At 44.0% G+C, this 26948-nt stretch overlaps 1 protein-coding gene across 2 annotated transcripts; it reads left to right on the top strand.

The window, feature by feature from the left end:
• The first annotated feature begins 7520 nt into the window (after positions 1–7520).
• VMO1 (vitelline membrane outer layer 1 homolog) lies at positions 7521–19994 on the top strand. Of its 2 annotated transcripts, none has more exons than XM_068670296.1 (4): positions 7521–7892; positions 16666–16866; positions 17484–17578; positions 18313–19994. In XM_068670296.1, exons 1-4 carry the CDS (start codon positions 7884–7886, stop codon positions 18596–18598), a joined length of 591 nt encoding a protein of 196 aa, XP_068526397.1. In that variant the 5' UTR covers positions 7521–7883; the 3' UTR covers positions 18599–19994. The 2 variants fall into 2 exon arrangements, with proteins under 2 accessions (XP_068526397.1, XP_068526398.1); XM_068670297.1 differs by lacking the exon at positions 7521–7892 and adding an exon at positions 9795–10036.
• The last annotated feature ends 6954 nt before the right edge of the window (positions 19995–26948 follow it).

Here is a 26948-nt window from a genome sequence, read left to right as displayed (position 1 = left end):
TACCTACAAGGTGGCACATTTCTGACTTCATTGCAAATGGATTACAGGAGTCTGGAAAACAAAAATACTCAGGGTGACACCTTTGCACAAAGTAATCGGAGATATTGAGATGCTCTGCTGAGAAGACTGGAATGAAAGGAACAGAGCTGAGGCCAGGAGCTGCATGGTTGATTTGGACATATTCATGGATGCATGGTAGTCATCCCTCCTTCTAAGCATTATAATGGAGGAAGGGTGAAGTGTTTTCATTAAACAATGACAGGTACAAGTGAGTCTTTCAGAATACAAGGAAAGTTGCAGCTTTAGGGTGGAGCAGTGGCGGAAGAACCCAGGATGGTAAGGAGAAGCAGTGAAGAGGAGTGAGGTGAGGGAAGAGGCCCTAAACTGGCTGAGGCCAAAAAGGGAGAGATGTTTTACAGCTTCTCATTGTATCCACAGAACTGAATTGTGCTCTTTTTGAGTCACACTCATTGATAGAGTCTATTTTCTTTGTCTTCCACTTTCATATAACTTTTCCCATTTCCTCTCTGTTGGTGAATCTGAGCTTCCACCCTGGCAGCCCTGTCCCCCTGTCACTCCCCGTAGGAGTTAGAGTCACAGAATGTCTCAGTTGGAATGGACCCACAGGGATCATTGAGTTCAACTCCTTTCTCCACACAGGACCACCCAGAAGTGGGATCCTCACTGAGAAAAGTCCCTGCTCAATGTCTGCTGTATTTTCTTTGCTCTCTTTTGGCTGCCTGGGGAGAAGGCAGCCAGAGGCAGTGGCATGGGTCAGTGATTCTGGGATATTCCAGCAGGAAGCAGTGAAAACAATTCACACCAGTAATTAGCTCTGCCTGTGGAAGAAAGCTGAGTGGGGAGCTAGAAAACAAACAAGGAACTAAACTTAGTTTCATGTTTCCCTCTCATCTCTCATTACTTTTTAACCCTTCCAAAGAGAAGAGCCTCCTTCTAGAGTCAAGGTCAAAACCCTCCCTGCTGTAAGAGTAAGGCGTGGACTGGAAGGGTAGGAAAATCAGCAGTTGCATTTGTTATGCTGGGGTGCTGGAGGAAAATGCCACTGAATTATTTGTGTAAGTGTCTGCTCATACACTGAACTTTCCCAGGCATCCAGGGCATCAGCGATGCCTCCCACATCCCTGCTAATAAACATTTCCTTGGCTGGGCAAGCTCCTTCACTTCAACCTCTACCTCCTTTTCTCTTTCTTCAACAGTCAGTCCTCCACTCAGGGACAGCACCAGACTGTGAGCCCATGAAGGGAGGATTTCTCATTATGTTAGATTGGAAAGACAGAGGTTGAACTTCTTGGTGAGAAGGGGTCTGGAATATCCCCGCTCTGTCCTTTATATGTCCCTTACTTGTCCCCACACCTTCACCTTGTCTCAGAGAAGCTGTCTGAGAATAATTTAAATATTGTTCCCTATGTTGAACTCAGCTTTGGTATCACGTGTGTAAAACCACTTTGCAACTACTCTTAAAAAGGTGTAAGGAATTCTCTGCAGGTGGTGCAGAGAAGGCTCTTCCTTGAAGAGAGAAGATAAGCAACTTTGACAAAAGAATATTTCCTGGGTAAAAAACCTTCAGAACTTGACTGGACATCACTATGAGAAACTCAATTTTACTTTGATGTTGGCTCTTTGAGCAGGAGGCTCAGGTGCTGTGAAACAGCCATATCTGCTGAAATGTTGTCCAGGACTGAACTGGTATAAGCCTGGGTATACTGTAGTGTTACTGACAGAAGTGTGAAGGCAAAACTCTTCTCTAGACTTGTCCCTTGAGTTAGTTCTAAATACTTTTCCTTCACGATTTATGCTCCCCCTTCCAGTTTATGCATGCTGAGTCTCTTTTCTGCTTTCATCAGTTTCCAGATGTGATCTCATCCCTTCTGTTTTCTAAGCCATGGAGGTTTATTCTTTTGAGCTCTTTCTTTGCACCTGCTTCTGATATTTTCTGTGTTGTCTGGGAACTTGGGACATTTGAAGAGTTAAACCCTCCTAAATGCTGTCTGCAAAGTCCTAAGTTCTTTAATAACAAGCCTCCTGGCTCAAATCTGAGTTTCAGGTGTTCTTTAATCTAATACACACCAAGGGCCTGTTTGCTGATTGCAAACCAAGGGGAAAAAGGGAAGAAATTAAAAAACCCAATGAAAATACCTTAAGCACAAATGAATTTTCCTTGTGAGACTGGATATTGAAAATACAAAGGCAGAAAGGAGATCACGGAAAAGAAAAGGTTTTAACCGTCAGTGCTAATCCCTTGGTATAGCCACGGGAGGAAAAATGTGTAATCCCTTCATTACTGCAGAAGCCTTCATGGGCACAGTGGGACAGAGCTGTGATGCTCCTTGGACCTGAGCATGGCAGGGAAAGAGCAGGCAGGCAGAGGGCAGCTGCAGTAGAGTTGCAGGATGAGCATTCATCTTGAGCATCCTGGAAGAGCAGTTGCTGGGTAGCCCCCAGATTTGGAAATGTAGGAACTGCTATTCCAGCAGCTTGGGGTGATCCAACCTTTGTAACCACTGCTGCTGCCTCCTGTGTCCTCTGAGAGTGGCTGTCAGGGTGAGAGGAGTACAACAGCAAGGTGTAGGGAAACTGGCCACATTTGTTGAGAATGAGCTTGGACAACTGGGCAACTGCTCAAAGTTCATTGCTAGACGGGGACATTAGGCTGAGTGTAAAACTGGTCCCTTTCTGGCCAAGTAAGGTGCAGCTAGAGAGCTTTTATCTTCTCACAGGAGTGATGGCTGCTTCCTATTGACCCTCAACATCACCAATAGCTCCTGCTGCAGCTCCCTGGGGCTCCCTGACAAGCTGTGCCCCAGGCACCAACCCCTTCCATCTTTCAGGTCCTCACTGGGACACACTGGCTTATGGGGCTGGGAGCTTGGCCCCGGCTGTGTTGCATCCTAGTGGCATACGGACACATGTTTCTGACTTGCCACTGGCTAGGAGCTCCAAGGTGATGCAGATGACATGCATTATGTGTTATTTTTTGTACTCGGATGGGAGACAGGTAATAACTTGAGTTTAGCTTTGTTACCTCTTACCACTTGCTTTGTCTTGTTTCTTAATAGGCTTTTATATTCTGTTCTTGTCACGAATACTCTTGCCGTGACCAAATCCAATTTCCACAGAAAAGCTTTGTGAAGAATGAACAAGTTGGCTTCTGGAGATAGAGTCATTAATGGGGAAGCATCAGGCAGTGTTGTTATTAATGGTTGTAAAGTAAGTCATAAGCTTTGCAGACCACAACAGACTGGAAGAGGACTCAATGCTTTGGAGGACACAGCTTGAGCTTGACAACTGATCTTGTCAAACTGGAGAAATAGTCTGGGGACAGCAGCTCTGCAGGGACAAGTGCGAGCTCCCACCCTACACAAAAATAAGCATCTGCATGTGGAAAAATGCCTGCCTTAGCACTGCTCTGCAGAGGAGGGTCTGAGGGTCACAACGAGTCAAAGGCTAAGCACAAATCACTGGTGGGAGGTCATCTCCATGGCGAGATATATGAACCAAATTACAGCCTGCAAGACAAATGGAGTGACTTTTGTTTTCAAGGCCTGCGAGTCCTCAGCAGGGATGTCCTGTTCAGCTCTGAACTTCCAGAAGGACGTGGCCCAGTTGGACGGAGTTCAATGGAAAGCAACACAAATTGTCAGAGGTCTGGAAAACATGACCTGCGAGGAACGAGCGTGAGAGCTGGGACCACATAACTGGGAGGTGGGAGGTCTGGGCAAAGGGAGCCATGGGAAGAGCAGTTCAGCTGGGGGTCTGCAGCTGGTGCTGTGGTGAAAAGAGTAGTTAAGCCTAGGAAGGGTGGGAGACCTCCTTCTCTGGAGGATTTTTGGCTGTGCTTGGGATGGATGGAGGCCCTGATGGGAACAACATGAGAAAAGAGCCTCACTGGGACCCTATCTGCTGCCAGTCCTCACCACCCAGGACTCTGGGACACGGAGTGGCTCTGTAGCAGGAGGAGTTTTGCTGAAGTGTTGCTGGCTGGTGAGCAATGGATGGACTGAAGTGGGAGGGAGGTGCCACTTCTCCCCCTTAGCCACCCACCATGGTGTCAGGCTCCTCATAAGCTCACTGTGGGGACAGCTTTCCTGGGGTTTCACCTGCCTTCCTGCTGTGGCCCCAGCACTGCTGCACTTGGAGACACCGAAGCCTCAGTCGGGTGCCACAAGGAGGAGAGATGAAATTGGAGGTGATGGGCATCTGTGGGAGCTTTTCACCAAGCAGCACATGGTTGAAGGCTGCTGCCAAAAGCATCATTACAATGTGATTATCGCCTTTGTTATTTTCATGGTAAAATTAGGAAAAAAAAAAAAAAAAAAAGAGAATATTAGCAAAAGCTGTTGGACAGCTGGGGTCTGTTTACCCAAACCATTGATGGAGAATGTAGGTAACCGAAATTGTATATCATTACGGCATGTGCTGTATTTATTGGATTAAGTATATTAAAAAATACCTATTATATCACCTATTATTGCATGGAGTATGTTTTACTCTGATCCTAAGCCTGATTGAATTTCCCAGCTCCCGTACCACTGGCCAGAAGAGTGGAAGTACTAAATAATGTCAAAACTCTGTTAATACAAGCTGGACTAGCATTGCAGATAGGAAACCATTGGATATCAAATTCCTTCTGCCTGGGGAGTCCTTTTCCTGACCAGCAATGTGAGCCTAGCAAAGGGTAAGTATCCCCCAAGCAGCAGTGGAGAAAACAAACACGGACATAAATCCTGCCTAGCAGTGCCATGCGAGAAATAGCACAGAGGCAATTTTGTAGGGATACTTGGCACTTCCCTCCAGCTATAGCATTGTTTGCTGAGCTGAGCGAGCCCGTGTGGGCCTGCCTGAGGGCTGGCACAGGCCGGGGTTGGGTTGGGATTGGGAATCACACCCTCAGACTGGCAGCCAGCTCTTTTCTGAAGTAGGGGTGGGAGCTGAAAGGACATTTTTGGGTCAAACAGGGGAAAGAGACAGTAGGAACAGTGCTTTCCTTGGGTTGAGTTTCTCTGCCAAGAGCTGCAGTAGTTATTTAGGAGAAGGAGCAGAACTCACACTTGCTCATGCGTGATAGAAAATGTTCACTTTTGTGCAATTTTAGTGCAAAGTTTCCTCACTTTGGGTCCCAGGTGGTGCAGCAGTGAAAACCGGATGCAGGAGCAGGGGCAGCAAGTTTCTGATGCATTGGCAGCAGCCGGCAGCATCTGGCCGGCTCATCACCACTGCTGTCCTCTGTGGAGGTATTTTCTAGTTAGGACGGTGTGAGGTAAGTGCCAAGTAATAACGAGCCTCCTGGAAAACCCTGCTGCTGCCATCTGCAAGAGATTACTTGTACATTTTGGGAGGCTTGTTCCAGACCCAGAGAGCTAATGGGGAAAAGCTGCTTCAGATCTTGTAGGGCAGAACAAGGGGTCTGATAGACCTTTGGCCATTGCAGGATAGTTGGCCACCCACAGCTACCTGCACCAAAACTGGTTGTAGGACGTAAAAAAGGCAGGAGTGAAATAAGCCATTATCTAGAGCCATGAGGAATGAAAAGGCTGTGCACCCAGCCTACCTGCCTGGACCTGCAAATCACAGGAACACTATGGTTACTGCAAAGAATGGGATGGCTTGATGGTGTCTGTTCCTGGGGTAAGGTCTTTCTGCCTTCATGGCCTCCACCTACCCCATCTCCTCTGGCAGCAACTAGAGGACTGCTGTGCTCCAGCCTTGTCCCACCCTGGGACAACACATTAATTTCTTGAAAAAGTACAAGAACTAGGGATTGTTATCAATAACAATAATGTTGGTTTTTTTGTTTTTTTTTCCTATTCCTGACATGTCTGAAGATGGCATTTTTGAGGGGCAGGCAGTAGAAGTCTGTGTTATCTCCAAGTGAAACTGAGTGCCATGAAACAAGTGTATTTTTATATATGCCACACAGGGTATGCTGTGCTTATCCCTGAAGGCTCAGACTTCCCTCTGTCAACCCATGGGGAGCTGCACTGTGGCCATCCTGAGATGGTCTCAGCCAGGTATTACTCACCTTCTGGGTGAGGTGCTCTGGGGCTCCGTGGAGCCTCTTCAGCCACTGCCTTCCCTGAGGTCTGTCTGGCTCCAGGAGCACTGACAGCAGCGGCAGCCATGCTCTGCCTGCTGTGAAAACATTCTCCTCCATGGATAAATCCCAGTGCTGCACACGAATTGTCTCAGGCTAGAGGTATAAACAGAGAGGAGAGGCAGCACTTACACCAGAGTTAACTGCACCAGGTACATTTTCCCATTTTTATCTCTCTGGCACTCCTATAGCACCCTCCGCAAGTGCTTTCCTTGTCTGAAGGACTTCAAACTGAAGATGACTCACCACATGGTTTCAATAAAAATCTGCAAACAGACTGCTTCCTGCATATTTCCTTCTCACCCAGGCTATAAACCTGAGGTCCTGGACCTCTCAGAAAAAAAATGAGAGGGTGGCCTTGCCCCCTACCAGCAGCTCATTGTCCCCAGGCTCCAGCAGTACATTAATTGCTTGCAGCAACACAGAAATCACAACAGCTCCAAGTAGCATGGGAGGGGAGAGCCCACACTCAATTTGCATTAATTTATGCATTACGGCTTCCCTTTGTCTGAGGAGCTTTTCACTAATAGATCCCTCATTGGCAGGAGCCAAGGTCTAATTACATGATAAAATTGTGCAGATGTGGCCATAGAAAAGACTCTCACTGATAATAGAGTATTTTTCCACAGTGGCTTGTCCCAGTTTGGGGAGAAAAACAAACTGTCTTCCTTCTTTTGGTTTGCTTATCTGCACCTCATGTAGGCATAAGGTTAAGATGAAGACCTCAGTCTCACTGGTGAAGCTATTATGGCCAAGCCATTTGGACCTGTATGTCAAAAAACTCGAGGGCTTTGTCCTTCTCTGTCTTGCCATGGGTGAGGAAGGGACAAAAAGAGAAAAGCACTGAAGAAATTCCCCAAAGTACATGCTACTCAACTGAAGTGTACGGATACCATTTGCAATGTTAAAAGCACCTCAAAGACCAGGTGTAATCCTACTCTGAGGAGCAGGGTATGTTGTAAAGATGGAGAAAATAGAGCACTTGAGGGATGATGGCTGGGGCATTTGTGTGGGAAGTTAAGAGGGTTCATGCCTTCATAGATAGGATTTCCCTATTTTTTATAAAGGATTTTCTGGAGAAATATCCATAAGATTCTAAGAAATGGATAAAATCCACATTCCAGCTGCATAAAACTACTGAAAATCTGGACACGCAGGGGGAAATCCTGATATGAAATAATTTTTGGCATAAGATCTGGGAAACTGTGACTTGCTGCCATCACAGCAGATGGTGATACCTGTGGAAAATCTTGGCTTCGATTTTCAGATGGGGTTAATGACGTGGGTAGCTGGAAGAAGACAGTGTTGGAGGGGAAGAAGACTTTTACCTTTTTTGTAAATCCATTGATATATCAATTAAAGCGATAGTGGGGATTCCTCTAGCTGCTCCAAGAACATCCCCGTTAGGTACCAGGGAGCACAAAAGAGTCCTCTGGAGCAGCAGGAGCTAAAAGGAGAGATCCCTTCTCTGCCACAGGGCAAACCTGGGACTTTGTGTTGAGCAACAGGATAAGCAGGAAGGAGGACTATGGGACCAGTTGGGACACTGAGTTTAATTAAGAGCAAGAAGAAAGGTGGAGAGGATTGTCTTCCATTAGTAGCCTCCAGACTCTAACCATGTGTACTGAAATTTTCAGTGCCTGATTCAATGCAAAAGTTTCTCTGGAAAGTTTTCTGGAAGGGTGATAATGAAGCGTGAGGGAGATGAACAGAGGAAAGCTCATACTAAAAACGGCAACTCATTTCTCCTACAACAGCAATCCCCGCTCAGATGATGAAGGTCAGTACAGTGCATTTGCAAATTTCAATTCTACTGATGCCACTGCTTGCATTGCTTGAGGGGTTTAGCTGCTTCTTAAAATTACTTAGAAAATTACACTCTAAGAGGTAAATAGGAAACTCAAGAAGTAGTGTATTGTGAGTGATCAATTACTCATTTAATTCAGTACTTTTATGTGATTAATTTAATATTGAAGACAAAGAAGTCTTGGCAGAGTGATGCAGAAAGATGTTTTTGAAGGGACCAAGGGTGGTAAGGCTGGGACGCAATGACCCAGTCCAGAAGGGTCTGGTACATTGGAGTTTTAGCCGAGTGCCAAAAAAAAAAAAAAAAGAGGAAGCACAGAATGTCAAGTAGATGGGAAAGTGACATTTTTCAGTGCCCTTTGTTGCTCCGTGTTCTCTAAACCAAAGTGTTCACTTCCCCCCCCAAAAATAAGAAACCAAGCAAGAATCCAACAGTAGCAGTTGGGCCAGGTGTGTTTGCTCAGGCAGGGTCACACAGTGGCAGCCAGGGACACCCAGACCTAATCTTGGCTGCAGCCTGCATGAACTTAAAGGGGTGAAGAGAGACTATGAGAAAGGGATGGGACGTAGAGGTGATGCCACAGAAAGAAAAAAGGTGTCTGCTGTCTTATCTCTCCCTGCTGTTCCCCAGAACTTTTCACTGTCATCAGTACGGTTGCTCCTACATGGTGGTAGGGACTCACAGACCAACATGCAGGCACTCCCCTTGTCCTTACACTGAACAGGAAGGTCTCCCCCATGTCTAACGAGGGGTGAACCATGGGGAGAGAAATGGAGCAGCAATGTCAAAGTTTCAAGGATATATGAAGAGCAGGATGACTGGCAAGTGCATACATGCAGACTCTTTCAGATTAGAGCAGTGAGATAAATAGGCACAGATTGGCACCACAACAAGGAGTCTTTCATGAGAAGAAACTCTAGGGGGTGACTGAAAACCTGCATGTGGCAGCAAATGGGAAGAGTTAAGTGGTCTTCCTGTAGTGCTGCTGAAGGAGACCTGCTGTGGGCAAGTCCCTGTTTAAATCAACAGCTCACCATTAATGATTCCTTGACAGCTAGAGGATTAGATTTTGGAGGGGGAACTAAGCAATCTTACATTTGCTAGAGCATTTAATCATTTTCAGTACATGCATATAACTTTAGAAACGCGTAAAAAGACAAGATGTCAGGCACAAGCACCTAGCCTCTCTGTGAGAGAATCTCAGGGCAGGTGATTTTCTGTCATACCTATATGGATATTTTAGCTGTTTTCAGAGACTGGCAGTCCCCATCAGTGTGGGACACCCCACTGCTCACAGTGACTCCAGAGCAGAGGGGATTTGGAAGCATGTGCCTGCAGGTTTCATCCAGGAGGAGAGTGATATAAACCAGCACTGGGTCAGTGCAGCTCATATTAGGTAGGGATATGGGTATGTGGCTTCTTAAAAAATAAACATAAATTGAAAAAATCACCTGAGACTTACAGAAGCAGTAGAGGAGTCAGGAGGCTGTGGAGGAGGGGAAGAACAGGTGTCCTGACCAGGTTGCCTAATGATTTTGATTGTTTTGCCAAATCACAAAGGCTTGTGGTGAAACTTCTTGTGTTTTATTCTTTTCTGCAGAATTTCAGGTTCAGATGTTTCTGAAAAGGAGGCTAGGGAAAAATATATATTTTTGGTTTGTTTTAAAAAGTCAACATTTCAACAACACGTAGTGCTGGCTCAGTGCAAAGTTTGACAGACTATCCATCATCTGTATTCCCTCTCCACATCTCACCTTCCCTAATTAGTGTGAACATTAAATGTAAGCAAAAAAAGTGCATTTTGCACCCATTCAGGTGTCTCAGCAGCAATTGCACTAAATGGACTCTTTATTCCATCTCAGCAGGTATATTTCACCCCCAAGCAGAGAAGGATTATTGCTGCAGCAGCAGCAGCTGTGGCCCCTTGCACACCCTGCCTTGGTGCAGGGCAGGAAGCAGAGGTGCAGCCCTCCCTTTTCCCGAGGCACTACCTGGGTTGTACACAGGCAGCACAGGGCCAGAAGTTCCCAAATCAGACACAGCAGAACCAGAAACCAGATAGGAGAAAGAAGAAAAAAATCGGCAGAAATGTTGTGGCACTAGAAGCTGCTGATGAGGTAAGGTGAGGACGTGATGAGTTGCTGATGAGGTGAGGGGTGAGGAAATGCCATTGCTTTTCCTAAGATCCAAGTTTTCTTGGTGCCTAATATCTCCTCCACAGCACTTCTTCTTCCCTCCCCAGTCACCCTCACAGTGGTTGGCTACAAAGGAACAAACCTGATTAGGAAACATTTGGGAGAGAAGCTTCCTCCTGTGACCAAGCACTTTGTTCCTACTGTGCTAGCCGGTGTCACCTTCTCCGGGTGGGTTTCCACATGGCTTGGGGAGGAGGTGTGAGAGGGTCCTGTGGCTGACAGAGCTCTGCAGCCAGGTGAAATGGCCCCCACGTCTACTCCCTGTAGCTGTGCAGGCCTCTCCTTGCTTCTGTCCATGTTAATGGTCAGCACCTAGGTGCAAGGTACCTCCCATACTCACTCTGCCCCCTTTGGGACTTTCCTACTGCCTGCAGCATCTCTCTTCCTGTCCTTTCTGAGGCTTTGGGCAAGGGACAAAGCAGGACCTGTTAGTTCAGAGCCTTCCACATTGTGTGAGACAAGAAAACCCCCAAGAAAAGCTGTAAGATCCATGACCCTGTGCTTCCCATCATTTGGTGACAAGTGAGAACTGAAGCAGTGAGGATCCTCACAACTCAGTGGTTTGCTGGTCATTGGTGAAGGCTTTTGGGCCATAGTTTGGAGACTGCTAATTGAAGGGCTGAGCTTTTAAGGTGTTGCAAGCTGTCTGCAGTACTGCAAAGCCCTTTAGCACTTGGTGAACTTTAAGGATGTAAATGAAATCCAGAAGATTAATCTTGTGCTTAAAAGCTTTGCTGGATCGATATACCTTGCAGTGTCAATTCCAGAGGTGTGTGGCTAACTACAGATGACAGGTTCTGTTTCACAGTAAATTCTCTGGATCAGCATGACGGCCTGTGAAGAGCTCTTGGGAGCGAGAAGACTTTGGCTTGAGCTGTCCCACCAGTGCACATGCTCATGCTGCAGCAGCCAGTGGTAATTCCCCATGGTTTGTGGTGACCATTAAATATTTCTGCTGTGGTTCAGAGTAGAAAGGAACTGTAATTCCACATGTAGGTTTCCTGTAAAAAGATGGGCTTAGACATCTAGATGCTGAGTACATGCCCTCTTCCTTCTTTTCATTCTCCTCTTCAGGGTCTGATAATAAAATCCCTTTTAAAAAATTAAGATATACTTTGAATGATCTGGTATTTATCAAAATAATCTAAAATTATTCAATTTTCTTTTCAGGGCTTGGTACACAGTTCCTTTCTTCCCTTTCCTTTCCTCCCTCCCTCCCTGACCCCCAGCCCACTCTGTTTGGCCTGGTGTAACTGAGCTAGCACACATCCACCCCACCACCACACACATGGCTGGCACCCAGCCACAGCAGTGCTGCTTTTTCCACAGGGCAGGTAAAGGTCTAGGAATGGAACTGGGATGATGGTTGATGTCCAGCAGTTGTAACGTGGGGAAGGTGAAGTCAGTGACATGCAGTTGCCTGGTCCCAGCTCTCTGTTTCACTCTGGCTGCAGGGACCATGGGATTGAAGTGCTTGGGGATCATTTCCTTGCTGGCACTGCTGTTAGCACCACGCAGCTTTCCATGGCCAAGCAGTGCTGATCAACCTGTGCCTCAATGCAGAATGTCCTGTAGCTGGTGGCAGCCTGTCCCCACCAAGGGAACCACTGATCTTACTGGAGAAGAAAGCTCAGGTATGCACAGGGTGCATGCAGTGCATGCAGCCAGGGGAGCAGGACCCCGACACGGAGCATCCCCTGAAAGGGGGCACTTTGGCCACATGAGGTAGGACACAGCACTGCTCTTCAGACTGAGCAGCCTTGTGTCTGAGGTTATGGCCAACCCTGAGAAGTAGTCCCAATATGTTTTCAGAATAAGTTGCTAGAGTTTTCTTATGCAAAATGGTCTTTAGCTGAGGAGGTAGTGATAGATCTGCAGTGGGTGTAAATTGATGTTTGGTCTCTGGCTGTCAGTAAAGCTGCACTACAGGAGGGTCTGGCTCCTTTATTTTTGTTAATTAGCAATTTGAATCAATGGTAAAAAATGTCAAAAGACTAATCCAATTGTAGAAACATATATTGAGCCATGTTCCACGGGAGACTGTTCTGAGTCTGGAATCATTCAATATTTTTATTAATGACTTGCATGGTAGAATAGAGGGTTTGCTTATTAATTTATAGATGGCACCAACCTGGGAGATGCTGACACCACTAGAAGATGGGGATAGAATTCAAAACAAGCACAAGTACCAAGTATTACACTGATGTGAGAGCAGTCACCTTCAAAGAGAATGACTGGTGAAGCAGAAGTTCTACACGGAACAAAATGCTTTTGCTGTCTAACCAGGCATTTTAACTAAGTAGCCAAGTGGAAAGTTTCCACCTTTCCACTACCATTCAGCAATGACAAGGTCTAAGAAAATGGTGTTCAAAATTGGTATAACCATCTGGGTAGAGTCCAGAAGAGATCAGCTAAAATGATGAGACTGAAAAATGATGAGAGAAAACATATGCAGGATAACCAAAGAAATTGGGCCTTCTTAGTTGAGGGAAGAGATGACAGTGGGAAACACAGAATACATCTCAAACAGCAACACCAGGATAATCTCATGCACTTGCAGCTGTATAAATAAGTCACTACTGGGAATGATTAACCCATCCACTTGAAGTCCTTTGCTTCTCCATTGTACCCTCATCTGTAGTTTCTTCCCACACTCCTTTTCCAGTGTCTTTCTGCTGTGACACAGACGCCTTGTCAGGAACAAATCCAGGCCCAAAAGTCTAGTTTTGCTAGAGTTCTTCATTCATTTGCTGATGAATCTTGCAACCCTTTGTATTATCCAGGCTGTCTACTCACTGTCTTGTTAATGACTGCTAGAAATATGTGAACTCACTGAGAGCTGGCTGAAGGGTTAGGAAGGAAGAAATCAAAACCAGATAGCACCTCAACTCAAATGAGTTGTAAGAATGAGAAGGATTATGAGGGGAAGATGGGAGGGAGACTTCATTTCCTGCTGATTCTCACCTCTAACACAGCCCTGAGGAAAAGAAGTGGATGTCTCAGTGCAAAGAATGTAAGCAACTGTGAGATATGAGCAAAACAATTTCTTGGTTACTGGCCATGGTCTCTGCTTTCTATCTGCTGCAAGGGTTTCTTTAGGATGTTTGATTTTCTAGCTAGAAATTACAGTGAGGTCTCAATGACAAGTGGACCCTGTATGTGTTTTCATTCCTTGTGTGGGCATGACAGACAGCAAGTAAAACTGAAATTAATCAAGTATGAAGGAAAAGGGCAGGGAGCCTCTGAACAGGAAAAAAGAAAACCACAGCAGTAGTCCTAAATTTAAGCTGACATGAGAACTGTTCCAACAGTAAGGACAGCTGAGCACTATATTGTCTTGTTTAAGGGTTTTGATGTGTTTATCGTTGGAAGTTTTTAAGCACAGGTTGAACATCCTTCATTCTTCAGGAACACTTAGGTGTGGACTGGTCCTGCCCTGAGGCTGCAGGCATGGAATAAGTGTCTTGTTACATTCTTTCAGGTTCTCTGTCTTACAGGTTCATTCACAGTTGATTGCTCTGTGGCACTTTCTGGCAAAAATAAGAAGCAGTAATGATGTGCTGGTTCTTGAACAGGAATTGAGAAGCAAAAGAAATTGAGGACACCCACTACGTAGAAATTATGTATTCTTTTGAAAGTATTAAAATGATATTAGTTATTATAAATCAAAATTACAATGAGGAAATAAAGGATAAGGCTATATGAACAAGACAAGTGTAATTCATATATGAAGGAAAGTTAGTTTTACTGATAATACAGAAATAAGAGATGTGAGAAATTGTAAAAATTCTAATTTCTGTGTTAAAAAATACTAATGAGTGCTCAGCCTAGTAAACCAGATAATTGAATTGTCTAAGTTTCTGAGGAAAATTTATTTATGAAAGCTGAAGGCCATGGACAGATGGGAAACTGCCTGGAACAAGTTCACAAGAGGAGCACCACCTCAGAGTGAAGCTCTTGGTTATATCCCATTGCTGATGCAAAACTATCTCCTCCTACATCTGAGAAACAGCTATATTTAGCCTGTTGTTCACTGTAAAGCTTTCTGTGCTCATATGTCTAGAAAATCCTGTCTCTTGTCTCACTTTTGAAGTCTCACTTGCATTTTTCCTGTTATTTTTTTTTTCTATTAATGAGTCAATTTAATGAATGAGAAATAGAAGACCAGCTAGAACATCCTTTTTTTTCATTAGTGTTCTCTTAAACATTTGCCTATACTGCTGAAAAATAATTGTAATTCAGCAACACTGTTTTAAGCCTACTAAAGCCTAAAAATGGACTGAGGTTGTAAGACCTTTTTTTGACCTTTTTTTTAAAATTTATTTTTTCTTTTTTAATTCCACAGTTCCACAGACAGGAATGGATTTCTTGCTTGTGTCTGACTGGCTGATTTGAGTTATGGACATCAGTATGCATTGCTCGTCCTTTGTTTCTCTCTCTCTTAGCAAACCACCATGGCAGGCCCCACCCTGCTCCCGGAAACTTCTGGTGTGAGCTGGATCTTGTGAAAAAAGCAGCAAAAGTGCCCAAGATAGGGGGTAACACGCATGGCTGGGAGTTATGATGCAATGCTCACTTCTAAGTCACACTGCTAAAAGAATCCTCAAACTTTTTCTAGATGAGTATATTTAATCTTTTACACAGAATTCTACCAAGGGCATGGTAGAGGATGTGATAGGAGCAGAATTTCCCTGCCTGACAGAGAAGTAAGATTAATGGGTAGGTTTTAAAAATGTATAATTTTAGAAAATTATAAATCAGAAAGGAATCAATCATCTCACACTTGGCACCCCAGGTTACAGGGTGGTTTCATTGACCATGAATGGGGAAAGCGATATTTCCCAAGCCCCACAGTGACAGTGCTAGTCCAGGGCTTGAGCTTTCTTAGGGGCCTCTGAGGTGTGTGTAGGAGTCATTTCTCATGGCTCCCCATGCACACCATGGGCTCCTGGTGCCCTGGGACCCTTTCTTCTGTTTCTTGCAAGAGACTGGCATCTCCTGATGGAAGCAGAGTCTGTGAGGGGATGCTGTAGGCTCTGACAGGCTGTGGAGGTAAACCATCCATGGGAGATGCTTTGGGGCTAGCGAAAAAGAAATGGATATGGGGGTCTTGCTTTTTCTTTGCAGTGTTACCACCGGGTCTCAGCTGTTTCTTTCTGAGTCCTCCTGCTCCTTTCTGTTCATGTGCAGCCAAGAGCAGGTCTGGGTGTCCCTGGCTGCCACTGTTTGACCCTGCCTGAGCAAACACACCTGGCTTGCCAGCCATAGTTGCACGGTCCCTGGGAGGAAAAGCACCTGCCCTCTGGGCTTTGATGCCCCCCTTGGAGAAGCAAGATGAAAGCACTGGTTTAAGAAGGAAAACAGGCTGTGGCTTCACAACTTGTGGTGTTTTTTTGGTGCCTTGCACCAGAAGGCTTGTCCAGATTCCCACCACGTCCATGTAGATATTGTCACCTACACAGAAGCATGGACAAGCAAAACGGGGGTAAGGCCTGAAGGGTGGGAAAGCCAACATCACCTCTAAATAGGACAGGAACAGAGGGAGCAGGGCAGAGATGGAAGAAGTTTAGAAGAGTGAAAATCTTTGTTTTCCAGTAATTCAAGGTTTGGCACCCTATTCTGTTGTAAAATCCTAAGCCTCAGGACACATTCCTGAAATCTGTTCTCCTCTTTGCCTCTTGAACAGAGAAGCAGCTCCTGCCAAGCCTGGCTGAGGGCCCCAGAGAGCACTGGTTATCGATGTGTGCAGAGAGTCTCTCAAAAACAGGGCTTCAAATTCACCTTTCCCTGCATTGTGCCATCCTCAGAGACTATGCTCTCAAGTTCGGTATTACCTTTCTGGAAAAACTGCCTTACACCTCCACTCCTGGTGGCACTTATTTTGCAGTCTCCCTGAGAAGTGCTGTGGGCATCTCAGCATGTCTGACTTAAGTCTGTCACAAAGCACATATTTTTTATTATTATTATCAAGATAAAAGTACTAGTTGAAAAAAAATGCATTGAAACCATAAATAACCTGCATATATATCTAGCTTATCAGGAATCCTGTTCAACAGAGGGTGCTGGGGGACACAGGATGTGAGTTTACTTACACTTTGTTCCAGACCAGGTCCCCTGTGTTACTTCGTGGAGTTTCTTGCCAGACATCCAGAAATAAACAAAATAGTTATGATGGTTTCACTCAAGAGGTTTCAGTCAAAATGGTTATGATTTGGTTCCACTCAAAAAGGCAAACATCCCTGTGGCCAGCTCTCTGTCTAGCCAGCAGTGGGAATCAACACTGAGCCTCTGCCAAGTTCCATGGGCACAGAAAGGACAATGTAGGTCTTGCTATAACCCATCAGTGATGGAGAGTGCCTCTGCAGCCACAGCATCTGCTGGTTGTCAGACTCTCCATTTTCCCGGGAGAGCTCCTCACCTCCTAGAAGCAGGCCAGCAGTGCTGTGTCACTGCCAGGGCAGGAGCTATTGTTCCTACAGTGTTTGTCAATAGACTGATGGGGAAACCCAGGCTGACTTGGCAGGGTATAAATTCCCCTGTCTGCCTATCAGTCCTCCTTCAACAGGTGCGGAGTGGAAGAGATGAAGCTCCTCATGCCAGCAACCCTCATCCTGATCTTCTCCTTTTGTACCCTGGGCACAGTGGCACGTGAACACACCTCTGTCATCACTGTGCCCAATGGAGGCCACTGGGGCAACTGGGGCAGCCGGCAGTTCTGCCCCTACGGCTACGCCAAGGGATTTGCGCTGAAGGTAAAACTCTCCTTATTTTCCACTGTCTCACTCCCAAAATGGAGTTTTTAGGAAAATTTAGCCTAGAAAATTTAGCCACCATAACTAGTCCAGCAAAGATTTTTTTTTTATTACTATTATTTTATTTTTTAGGCAAAGAAGTTTTATATTAGAACAAAAACAAATCTACTGCCAGGATTGCTTTGCTGTCAAGCTGGATAGAGGAGTGCCAGCAGATTCATGGTCTGCATGTGGCTGATGTTGCTGAAGGAAGCCACGTCTGTGCCAAAAATCAGGACTCAGGGAGAGTGGCAGCCTTTCCCAGCATGTCTCTTGGGATGAATTCTCTCTGCCTTACTTTGTTGGGTCAGAAAGAGTTAAAAAACACAAAGAAAAGCATGTTGAAAAAGCATGTGTTATGTAGGTACATAGCTGATTCCCGGTGTGACTTGCTTCCTATATGCTTCCCAAGATATTTTCTTTTCCTTCATGCTTCCCAAGATGTTTTCTCTCTTTCAGCACAGAAATTAGTTGGGACTTAATTGTTTAGGATTTAAGGACTGCCCTCTTTAGGACTTGAAGGGTGTTTCCTGGGCCTTCTCCACCTTGCCTCAGTCCTCGTGTGTCTTCTACTGCAGGTTGAGCCCTCGCAGTTTGGAAATGATGACACAGCCCTGAATGGCATTCGGCTGCGTTGCCAGGATGACTCAGTCATCGAGTCCTTGGTGGGGAAGTAAGTAGCACGGGTTTCTCCCTCGTTTGTCAGCACCAGCTCACAAAGCATTCACAGGCATCACCATTTGCAGGGGTCTCTTCTCTGACTTGCTTTGTCTACACAGAGTTGGCACATAAAGTAAACTGAAACAGGTGGCTAGGCTTTTTGTTCATCCATTTTTAGGGTGGTTAAATTTGGGTACTTCACATTACTGCCTTCTGTTTGCTCTTGAAATTTCCTCTGCAAGCTACGAACAACTGAATTACAGTGCCTGAGCTTGAGTCCCTCTTGGAAATCTGCAGCTTGTGGGGCAAATGTGAGGAAAGGGATTTTTAACCATATATTTAGAAAACATTTGGATGAAGTCCTGGCCCTGCAGAAGTGAACCACTGTACCTTGGGATGTCAGAGAGCATGCTCTCATTGCTGTCTAATGTGTACTTATGAGACAGGCCAGGGATTTATCACAAAACACACTGTCTTTAGGGTTTCCACCAGAAATGTAACTATCCAATCTGGGATTTTCTGGTATTATTCTGATGAGATACGAATAAGGAGAGAAGCACATCCTTGGAAGAGAGGGAAACAAAGAATGACAAAGTGAGGGACCACAGACTGCAGCAAGACATTGTGCTGGTCACTGCTGGGAGCAAGGGAATCTTTAAGCTCGAGGGCAGAACTGTAAGGAGAAGGGACACTTTCCAGGGGATTTCAGAGCCCAGACATTCCTTTGTCTGCTTTTTTTTTTGGCAGGTGGGGTACCTGGACCAAATTCCAAGTTTGTCCGAGAGGCTACTTGGTTTCCTTTTCACTGAGAACAGAGATGTCTCAAGGAGGAGGTGATGACACAGCAGCCAACAACATCCGCTTCAGATGCTCAGATGCAGCTGTGCTACTAGGTGACGGGCTGTCATGGGGAAGATTTGGTCCATGGAGTAAAAGCTGCAAAATATGTGGTCTCCAGACAAAGGTAGAACCTCCACAGGGGCTTCAGGATGATACAGCACTCAACAATGTGAAGTTCTTCTGCTGTAAGTGAGCACTTGCCCCATCTTCATCACTGTTCCACTCATCTCACAACCCACATCAAATGAGACATCATCAAAGCTTGGCTCTAACTTTATCCTGGGAAATGCCTGTGACTTTTTGACTAAAATGCAATTTATGATCATGGATCGTCTCCATATCTTCAGGGAATGGGTGAAAGACAGAGCCATGACTGAAGCAGCAAGGAAGGACAAAGGAAGGTCCAGTCCAAGTAGAGAATGAGATGGAGAGGAGAGACTCAGTGACTTAGCTTCTTGTAGATAAGCTTCTTGTACCTTTTGTCTCTTGTGGCTTAGTTTTTGCTTATGTCTTGCCATACCACCTTAAATGAAGGTTAGATGATGCGTTAGATAGTGATGCCTTTTGTAGCTACCACTGCTAAGAATAACTTCTCAGTTACCCAAGTGCATTGTATTTAATACAGTCATCACCTCATGTAACCACTAGTGTATCACTGTTAAAACACCCAATCTCTGACAATTGCTTAGAGGCGAGGAACAGATTTCTCACCTTCTTTTGCTCTGACTAGTGAGTTTCTTTCAGGTTTGCTCTGCCTGTTTGTCCCTTTGTTTGAAACAATATTTGACCTCTTGACATGACAGACAGAGAAGAACGGGTAATAACGGGTCAGCTTGAGGTTTCTCACCAAACACAAAATGACCAATGTGAGCTAACCTGGGGAAATGGAAATATGGGTGGGCTTATGAGCAGCATCAAATATTTGTCTTTAATTGCCCCAGGAGCTGTGGACACTTTTTATAAGTATTATTTTAGCTCATACCTGAGATCCTGCCTTAGGGAATGTGGTTAGGTGTACTTACACTGAGCATTCACGTTAGTGTGGTTTTAGTGCCAGCTGAGTGGTTTGTAGCTCCCTAAACCTCTCTTGTTGGTGCTTTGGAGTGTGCTACACTGGCTCATCTAGCTGTTTCTTCTGCCAGTTCACATCCTGTGCTCAGCACATACACAACAGCCTTTGTCACTAGCTCTTCACCCAGGCTAAATTTTCTTCCTGTCACTTACGTCAAAATACACTCACATAATAACTGTATTTTCTTTTAAAAACAGTGGAATATAGCAGATTAAAGAACAGAAAAAGCCTAATGTTTACTTCGGTTGAAAGAGTTTTGATAACAAAATCAAAGGGCTACTCTGGAGCAGATCTGTCTCTCTGTACTGTCTCTGGTTGCAGTGCTCCGTATCTAATGCCTGTTGCAATAAAAAGTTTCTGTCTCATGGAAGTGATGACTATGAATTTTATTGGTGAAAACAACAGCAATCACAGCACATTGGAGGTTTGTTGTTTGGTTGATGTTTTCTAGTTCTGGCCTTTGGAGCTCATAGCAATTTTTCATGGTGTTAGTGTCCTTTCGCTTCCCAGTTCCCATTTTTGGCAACATGGGATTTTTCCAAGTGGTGGATGACAAATGGGCAAGCCAGATATACAGAATTCAGGCTTGATCAAATCTGCAGCAACAAGACACATTTCTCTTGGCTCTGTCTGTACTGTACAGGGTGTTGGTTCCCATCATCTGCTTCCTGAGGGACTGCTGGAGTAAATGAGTGGATCTCTACCGCCATCATTCAAAGTTACTTCAGTTGAAGCACTTCCCAAAGCCTCAGTGATACAGCAGTAAATATTTAATGTTTTTCTGGATTTTAATTTCATTAAAAAAAAAAAAAAGTCAACACCTTTCCAGTCTGAGTCTCGGGTTTAAATTTGCATAGCTCTGATTTATTTAATCTGAGGATCCAATTTATTTCTTAACCTCTTAAGATGTTTTTATAACTTGGTATTTTCTAGGTGATTCCTTAACTGCTTTCTGTCCTCCACTTGACTGAAGACATATTAAGCACACAATTCTTTTTTTAGCTAAATGCTTATTTTGCAAAACCAGCCCAGTCAGCATTTGAAATACATCTGAAATACTAGGGATTCATAGCTTCAAGGCAACATTTTGTAACTTCCATCTACATTTGGGATTTGCTGAAAAAACCCTTATTTGTCATATATTTAGCTCTGTATAAACATTCAAATCCCTCATCTTTAGTACTTAGCAGCAAAAAAAAACAATAAAAAACCAAAATAATAACCTTTTTCTAGCAAGCTGAACTAAATTAAACTAAAACTAGATTCTGATGCTATTACTTAGTGGGAGTTCTGGGTTGACTTGTCCCTTTATTTGAAGACATACAAACACATATCTTCCAAAATTACATTAGTTTGTTTCTAGATGTTTGTCTTTCATCTCTTATGAGATAAGGAACATTTCAACTTGCAAACCGACCATCTGTATAATTAATGAGGTGAGATTTGATGACATAAGAATAAAAATAGTTGTACTCATCTAAACTAGACAGGCTTAATTCAGTGAAGAAATTGTGGTGACACTGATATTGACTTAGCCAACGACAGAATGTGCAGGAACAGCACAAAGCTGCACCAGGGGAGGTTCAGACTGGACATAAGGAAAAATGTATTTACTCTGAGGGTAGTCAGACAATGGAACAAGCTCCCTAGAAGGGCAGTTGATGCCCGTGCCTGTCAGTGTTCAAGAGACTTTTGGACAATGCCATCATTAACATGCTTTAATTGCCTGAAGTGGTCAGGCAGATGGACTAGATTATCTTTGAAGGTCCCTTCCAAATGAACTATTCTGTTCTATGGTCTATGTTTTCTTCCTGAATCTGAGGAGTCCCTTTGCTCAAGCAGTGGCAGCTCCATGGACTTCACAGAAGTCTTAGAGGGCCAGCTACTGGTGTCCTTCTACCAGAGCGAGTAGGACAAGTAAAAATTGCCATGTATTTTATGTTATGGTATCATGTGCTCAGCGTCACCAGTGAATGCAGCAACATGACATTTCAAGTGTTTTTTCTCAGCATGTGAGTAAGTTGTGTGTTTTGGAAAGTTATGATTTGTGAATCCAAGTTGTGTGTGCAGCCAGTTTCCCAAATAAGCATATGTGTGGGGAGAGAGGTTTGGTAGCTTCTCTGTTCCCCTGGTAGAGTTGGTTTCTGAAAGAGTTGATTCTTGGAATGGCCATTAGAGCTGAGCTGAAGTGCCTGAAAGAAATAATTACTTTTATTTTAAATGATTTGTTCAAGAACTGGTGCCTGTTTTCTTATGTGTATGCATGTGCATATGTAGATAATTGAAACAATTTGAACTTCAAATTTCACATTTATTTTAAGGAGGGTAGGCCAAGCTGGAAGGCTCTGAACATCTGCTTCTTCTCTGCAAAAGAATGATTCAGTTAAATTTTGAGGTTGTACTGGGGAAGAATTATTCACACCATCAGCTAAACTGACCTTTTATGTTTCCCTATTATGCCTGATGTAATATGGACTCATATTAGTGTGTGAATAGACACTCCAAATGAGAGCTGTTCCAAGAAATGTTTGGAAAACAGAGTGCTACCTCCTCTTCATGTACTTTCTCATATATTTATCAGCAACTTCAAAAATCGAGTGGGGATGCTTTTGTCATCTGAAAACTGGTGGAATGCTTTCAGTTAGACCTCCTCTGATGGTCCACTTGCATAACATAGATCATCTACACAAAAGATGGGGTGGGAATGCAATTTAGAAGCTCGAGCTGAGCAGGTCTCAGCTATTTACTGCACTAGTTCGAGAGGCATTTGGTTACAGGAATTACATTCTTTCAACTGAAATGAGGGACTAAGAGTGCACTTTGCTGATGCTGATGCAAAGTGCACTGGAACTGATGTGGCTGAAACCGTGCATAGCTGAAAACTGAGTAGCTACAGCTGCATGACTTTCAAAACTCATTCTGTGTCCCTGGCACATCTAGGAGCGAGGAGCAGGTTGCCAAAGAACTGCCAGCCAGTTCCTGTGGGATGACAACAGGGCCAGTGGCCAGACCAAGGACTAAGTAGGGATTATCTCCACTTCTAATTTAGGGACTGGAGTCTGAGTAGGCGTGGGAGGAATCTCCTAGCCATGCACATGTGGCACAGCTCTCAGGGAGACCAGAAGAAGCAGCAGGTCTGGAGCTTTCCAGAAGTGATTTCTAAAAGCTATTTCTATTGAACAAGACAGAGTAGTTACGTCCAGAACAAACCTGCTGTCAGTAGTGTTCATTTGAACCAAGCTTTGAAACTGCTCTTAGAAATTTGGTCTTGAAATCTTAGCCCATATGGCAGCATTGTTCCCTCTGCATGAGGAAAATAAATATTCCTTCCATCACAGAGGTGTGAAGCTTAAGTTATTAGATTTTGCAAGATGCAGAGGAAACAGCTGAAGATGCATTAGCTGCATACAATTTATGTGCTCTGCTTGACAGAGACGTGCACCATGCAGCTCATGCTGTTTGTCCTGGTTACCTTTGCTAGCCCTTAAAGACAACCCTAATTAACTAACATGATTATCAGTGAGGAAACAATTGAAAACATCTGTTTTGAAAATTTCAGAGTGTAATTATTTGGAAATATTGCTACAGAATGTGACCACTGGAGAATGTTAGTCTGTTGATTCTGAAAAGAAAGACAGCAGGGCCTTGCAGAAGATGGAATTCATGGAGGGTTGAATTCTGGCTTTCATCCTCCCCCACAGCACCGAGCCTTTGGGTATGACTTGCACTTCAAGGTTGTATAACTGTGGTACTCTCTTTCAACCCTAAGTATTGAACTGAGAAGTTGCTGTATGGTTTGTATCCCCCCTTTTTTTTCTCCATCTCTGCAGAAATGGAGCTTACCCTTGGCAGTACTGGTTCTAGCAAGTGATGTTAGAAACAGTTGTTCCAGCAGAAAGGGGATAGAAGGTACCTCCCTGGCTCACTGAAAGCTGGAGGGACTGAATGAGCCAAGATGTCCCAGGGAAAGTCCTGACTTGCAGTTCAGAAACAGAATTAACAGCAAAGTGGCAACACCAGATATATGAAAAGCCATATTTCTCTTTAGCAGGTAAAGTGGAACCTTTCTTAGAGACTTTCTATTTTGGTCCAGATTTCCTGCACTCTCCATGTCCCACCAGAACAAAACCTTGTAGACCTAAATCACCTCTTAGCACCTTACAGTGTAGACTGACTGTGTAGCTTGCTAAGGTTTAATGGCTGCTGCATCAATTCAACTACTTTGATGAAATTTGCCTGCACTAACAATTGGGCCTCTCCAGCAAAGAGTAGCAATTATTTTGTTTTGATCACTCAAATGTTCAATGGCATCAATGCAGTATAGGTTGATGCATTTCTTATTAACATCAACCATTACAATGTACACAAATGGGCTCTCCAGCATCTTGTGTAGGAGAGAAAACAAGTGAAGATGCTGCAATGTTGTAAGGATACTTGAATGAGCTTAATTCATTCTGTGGAAAATAACAACATTTTCAGAGGGAACAGGATGGTATGCATAGTTAAGTGCCTGCACAAGTCCTTGCAGGTTGAAAAGACCTGAACAAGTCTGGGATATCCCCTTGACGTGTCTTCTGACAAAACCCCTATTTCTCACGGGGAGGGAGGGGGGCACTCTGTGCCTTTTCTGTGAATGACTTAGAAGTGCATTGACAAAACTGTATGTTAATAGCTTTGTTAAAATCCATAAAGGTCTGCTCACACCCTAGAGGACAACGTGTCTTCATACTATCCAAAACTACTTTAACCCATTGCACTTTTCCCAAGTAGTAGGAGACAGTTAAAAATTAACCTCCTGACACAATGTTGTATCTATATAATGTCTTTCAATCCTTGCTCCTTCCTCCAGTGATTTTTTTTTTCATGTCAGTGAACATTTAGTGGTAAGATAACCATGAGGAACTAAAAACAAACTTTCCTTCTCGGCTTTTGCTGCTATTTTGCTTATCAAATACACCAAGCTTTATTATTTCTAGTTGATTGCAATGAAATCCACTACATGGCTGGGAGTGCTATCAATGTGAAAACATGAAATATATTCCAAAAGTTGATTTGAACATCTTATTTTCCAAGGAGAAGGTGTGAAAATAAATTCCAATTCGTGACTGTTTGTGTTTCACTGCAACAGCCATTTCTGTGTGCTCACTGGGAAGAGCAGTGTCAAAGGGACAAAGCTCTTAATTTCAAAAGAGACTTTCAACTCAGGAAAAGTAGCAACTAAGTGAAAAAAATACCACTTCTATCTCTAGGTGTTTACAAACAAACAGCTGGGAGCACTTCAGTATTTTGTGAAAAAACATAACCGTGTTTGTCCTTAGGGTCATACTGAAGTCAGTGAAGTTACACATGGATAAAACAGGGGATAAGTGAGAAAGACATGAACTTAGGAAATCATTACTGCACAATCTACCTGATGAAAAATTTATTTTCAAGTCTAGCAAAATGACTGCAACTTTCCATGTGGGATTATAACACCTCTGCCACAATGCTATGCATTTATCTAGCAGTACCTGCTGACTCTCACTCCTATTAGAGGTGTGAGAAACCCACTGGTGTCCTGCTAGACTTTCAAACCCAGCTGGAAGTTTATCAGTGAGGCATCTCAGAGGTGGCTCACATTGAAGGAGATACAGTATCACACTCTTGCTTGTTAAACAGGCTTTTATATAACAGTTATGGTTTCCATAGAAACATAACTAAATCTTTCCTCCAGTATAATCCCAAAGGCTTTCACAGACCTGGAAAATATGCTGTAAGCAGTCAAATCATTTTTTATGCTGACACAAAGGATGCCACAGTTGTCACCCAGTGAAGTTTCTCATGGGGGCAAAATGAGTTTAAATCCCACATTGTGAAATTGCCTTGCAGCATTCAGACATTTTCTGGTATCCCATTTCCCTGCAAGCTCAGTTTTATAAACCTCTTAATGAAAACTTACAGAACTACGTAAGTTATAGATGGGAAAGACCTTATTATTCATCCATCTTCCTAAAGCATGTGGGTGAGTGCAAAATAAATAAGAACAGAAACAATACCCATAGTGATGATCTCTTTCCCAGTTGTCTTGTTTACAGTTAAGCATTTTTTAGGTTCTTCATGTCTAGGGTTTAGATGTTCCCCTTAATTGTTGGTCCTCCCATTATGTAACAGGGAGGGCATTACGCAAAATGATGGATTTGTCAGGCGGAAAGATTTCCTCTGCTGTTCAGTCTACACTATCCTCGTGTTTAATTTCATCCAGTTCTCTTAGCACCCTGTTCACTTTTCTAGGTCTTAATTGAGGATATTTACTGATACTCCTCTATGACAGAAATGGGGCTGATCTGTAATAACTCTTCTTCTTTCAACTAAAACAGAGATGAGCAGTAAGGTGCACCCCAACTATTAGATCCTCCTCATCTTCATTTTCACATTTTTTTTTATTTTTTTATTTTTTATTTTTAGTGGATGGATAATATGAAAGTCACAGTTAAAATAACTGAGTTTCTGGACTCTGTGGTCTGCCTGCTTGTGATTTCAGTGCTGAGGTGTGCTGGTTTCATGCCAGCTGAGCAGCCAACTGAAAGAAAACCAAGGATGCTCAAGGCTTTAGTGTTTTTGTGCTTCCCCAGTTGGTTTGTAATGTCTGTGCTAGGAGGGTATTTGGAGAGGTCCTTTATATGCTCTTTCCCACCTATTTTCCTTCCCACTTGGTTTTTCTGACTCCTACTTTCCATCACTATAAAGCTAAAGAAAGTTCAGAAGATTGACACTGTCTGGGTAACTGAAAACTTTAAAACTTTTTACACCATTTCTTCTCACCATTAGATCCCCCAAAATCTAGTGATCTCATCTGAAGAAATCTGAATTCATTCTGAAGGCAACACTTGCTGAGTTACTGTTGTTGGATGCATTAAGAAGAATTTCTACATTTTGAAGCCCATTTAGCAAGGCCATTTATCTGAACTTTGAGATCCTGAGCTATTTGTCATGAAGCCTTCCTGCTCTCCTTGTACTTCTCTATGTTTTTTATTGAGTTCCTGCAAATTTAGTGACTAATCAATCAAAAGAATATTTCAAATGCAGAGTTCATACCCAAGAGTTTTCACTGAAGGCTTGCAAATGCATAAGACCAAGAAATGTTGAGCTTGATGCTGTCTGTAGAAAAAAGCATGTAGCAGCATTCCTTGCTCAGGCAAATCCCATCGTATGGGGAAAACCTGGATTGTAGGAAAAATCCACCACCACCAAAAAAAAACAACCACCACACACTACTACAAAAAAGTGACTCTATCAGGTAGGAGGGTGGGGTGCAGGCTGAAGTGGGGGTCTCCATGGGCCGCAGACTCCTCCAGGCCACATCCACCTGCTCCAGCGGGGGCTCCTCCACCCATGGGGGGGCTGCAGCGTGGAGATCTGCTCCATGTGGGACCCATGGGCTGCAGGGGGACAGCCTGCTCCACCAGGGGCCTCTCCACGGGCCGCAGGGGAA

This window comes from Anas acuta, chromosome 1 (assembly GCF_963932015.1).
Source record: "Anas acuta chromosome 1, bAnaAcu1.1, whole genome shotgun sequence".
Classification (NCBI taxonomy): domain Eukaryota; kingdom Metazoa; phylum Chordata; class Aves; order Anseriformes; family Anatidae; genus Anas; species Anas acuta.
Note: the sequence above shows the minus strand (reverse complement) of the source record. Positions and strands in the feature narration are given on the sequence as shown.

Bases quoted from the DNA above. Each gene is read 5' to 3' on its own strand.
- VMO1 (XM_068670296.1), top strand. The intron at 16,867-17,483 runs GTAAAACTCTCC...CTTCTACTGCAG, and splicing joins CCAAGGGATTTGCGCTGAAG to GTTGAGCCCTCGCAGTTTGG. The intron at 17,579-18,312 runs GTAAGTAGCACG...TTTTTTTGGCAG, and splicing joins ATCGAGTCCTTGGTGGGGAA to GTGGGGTACCTGGACCAAAT.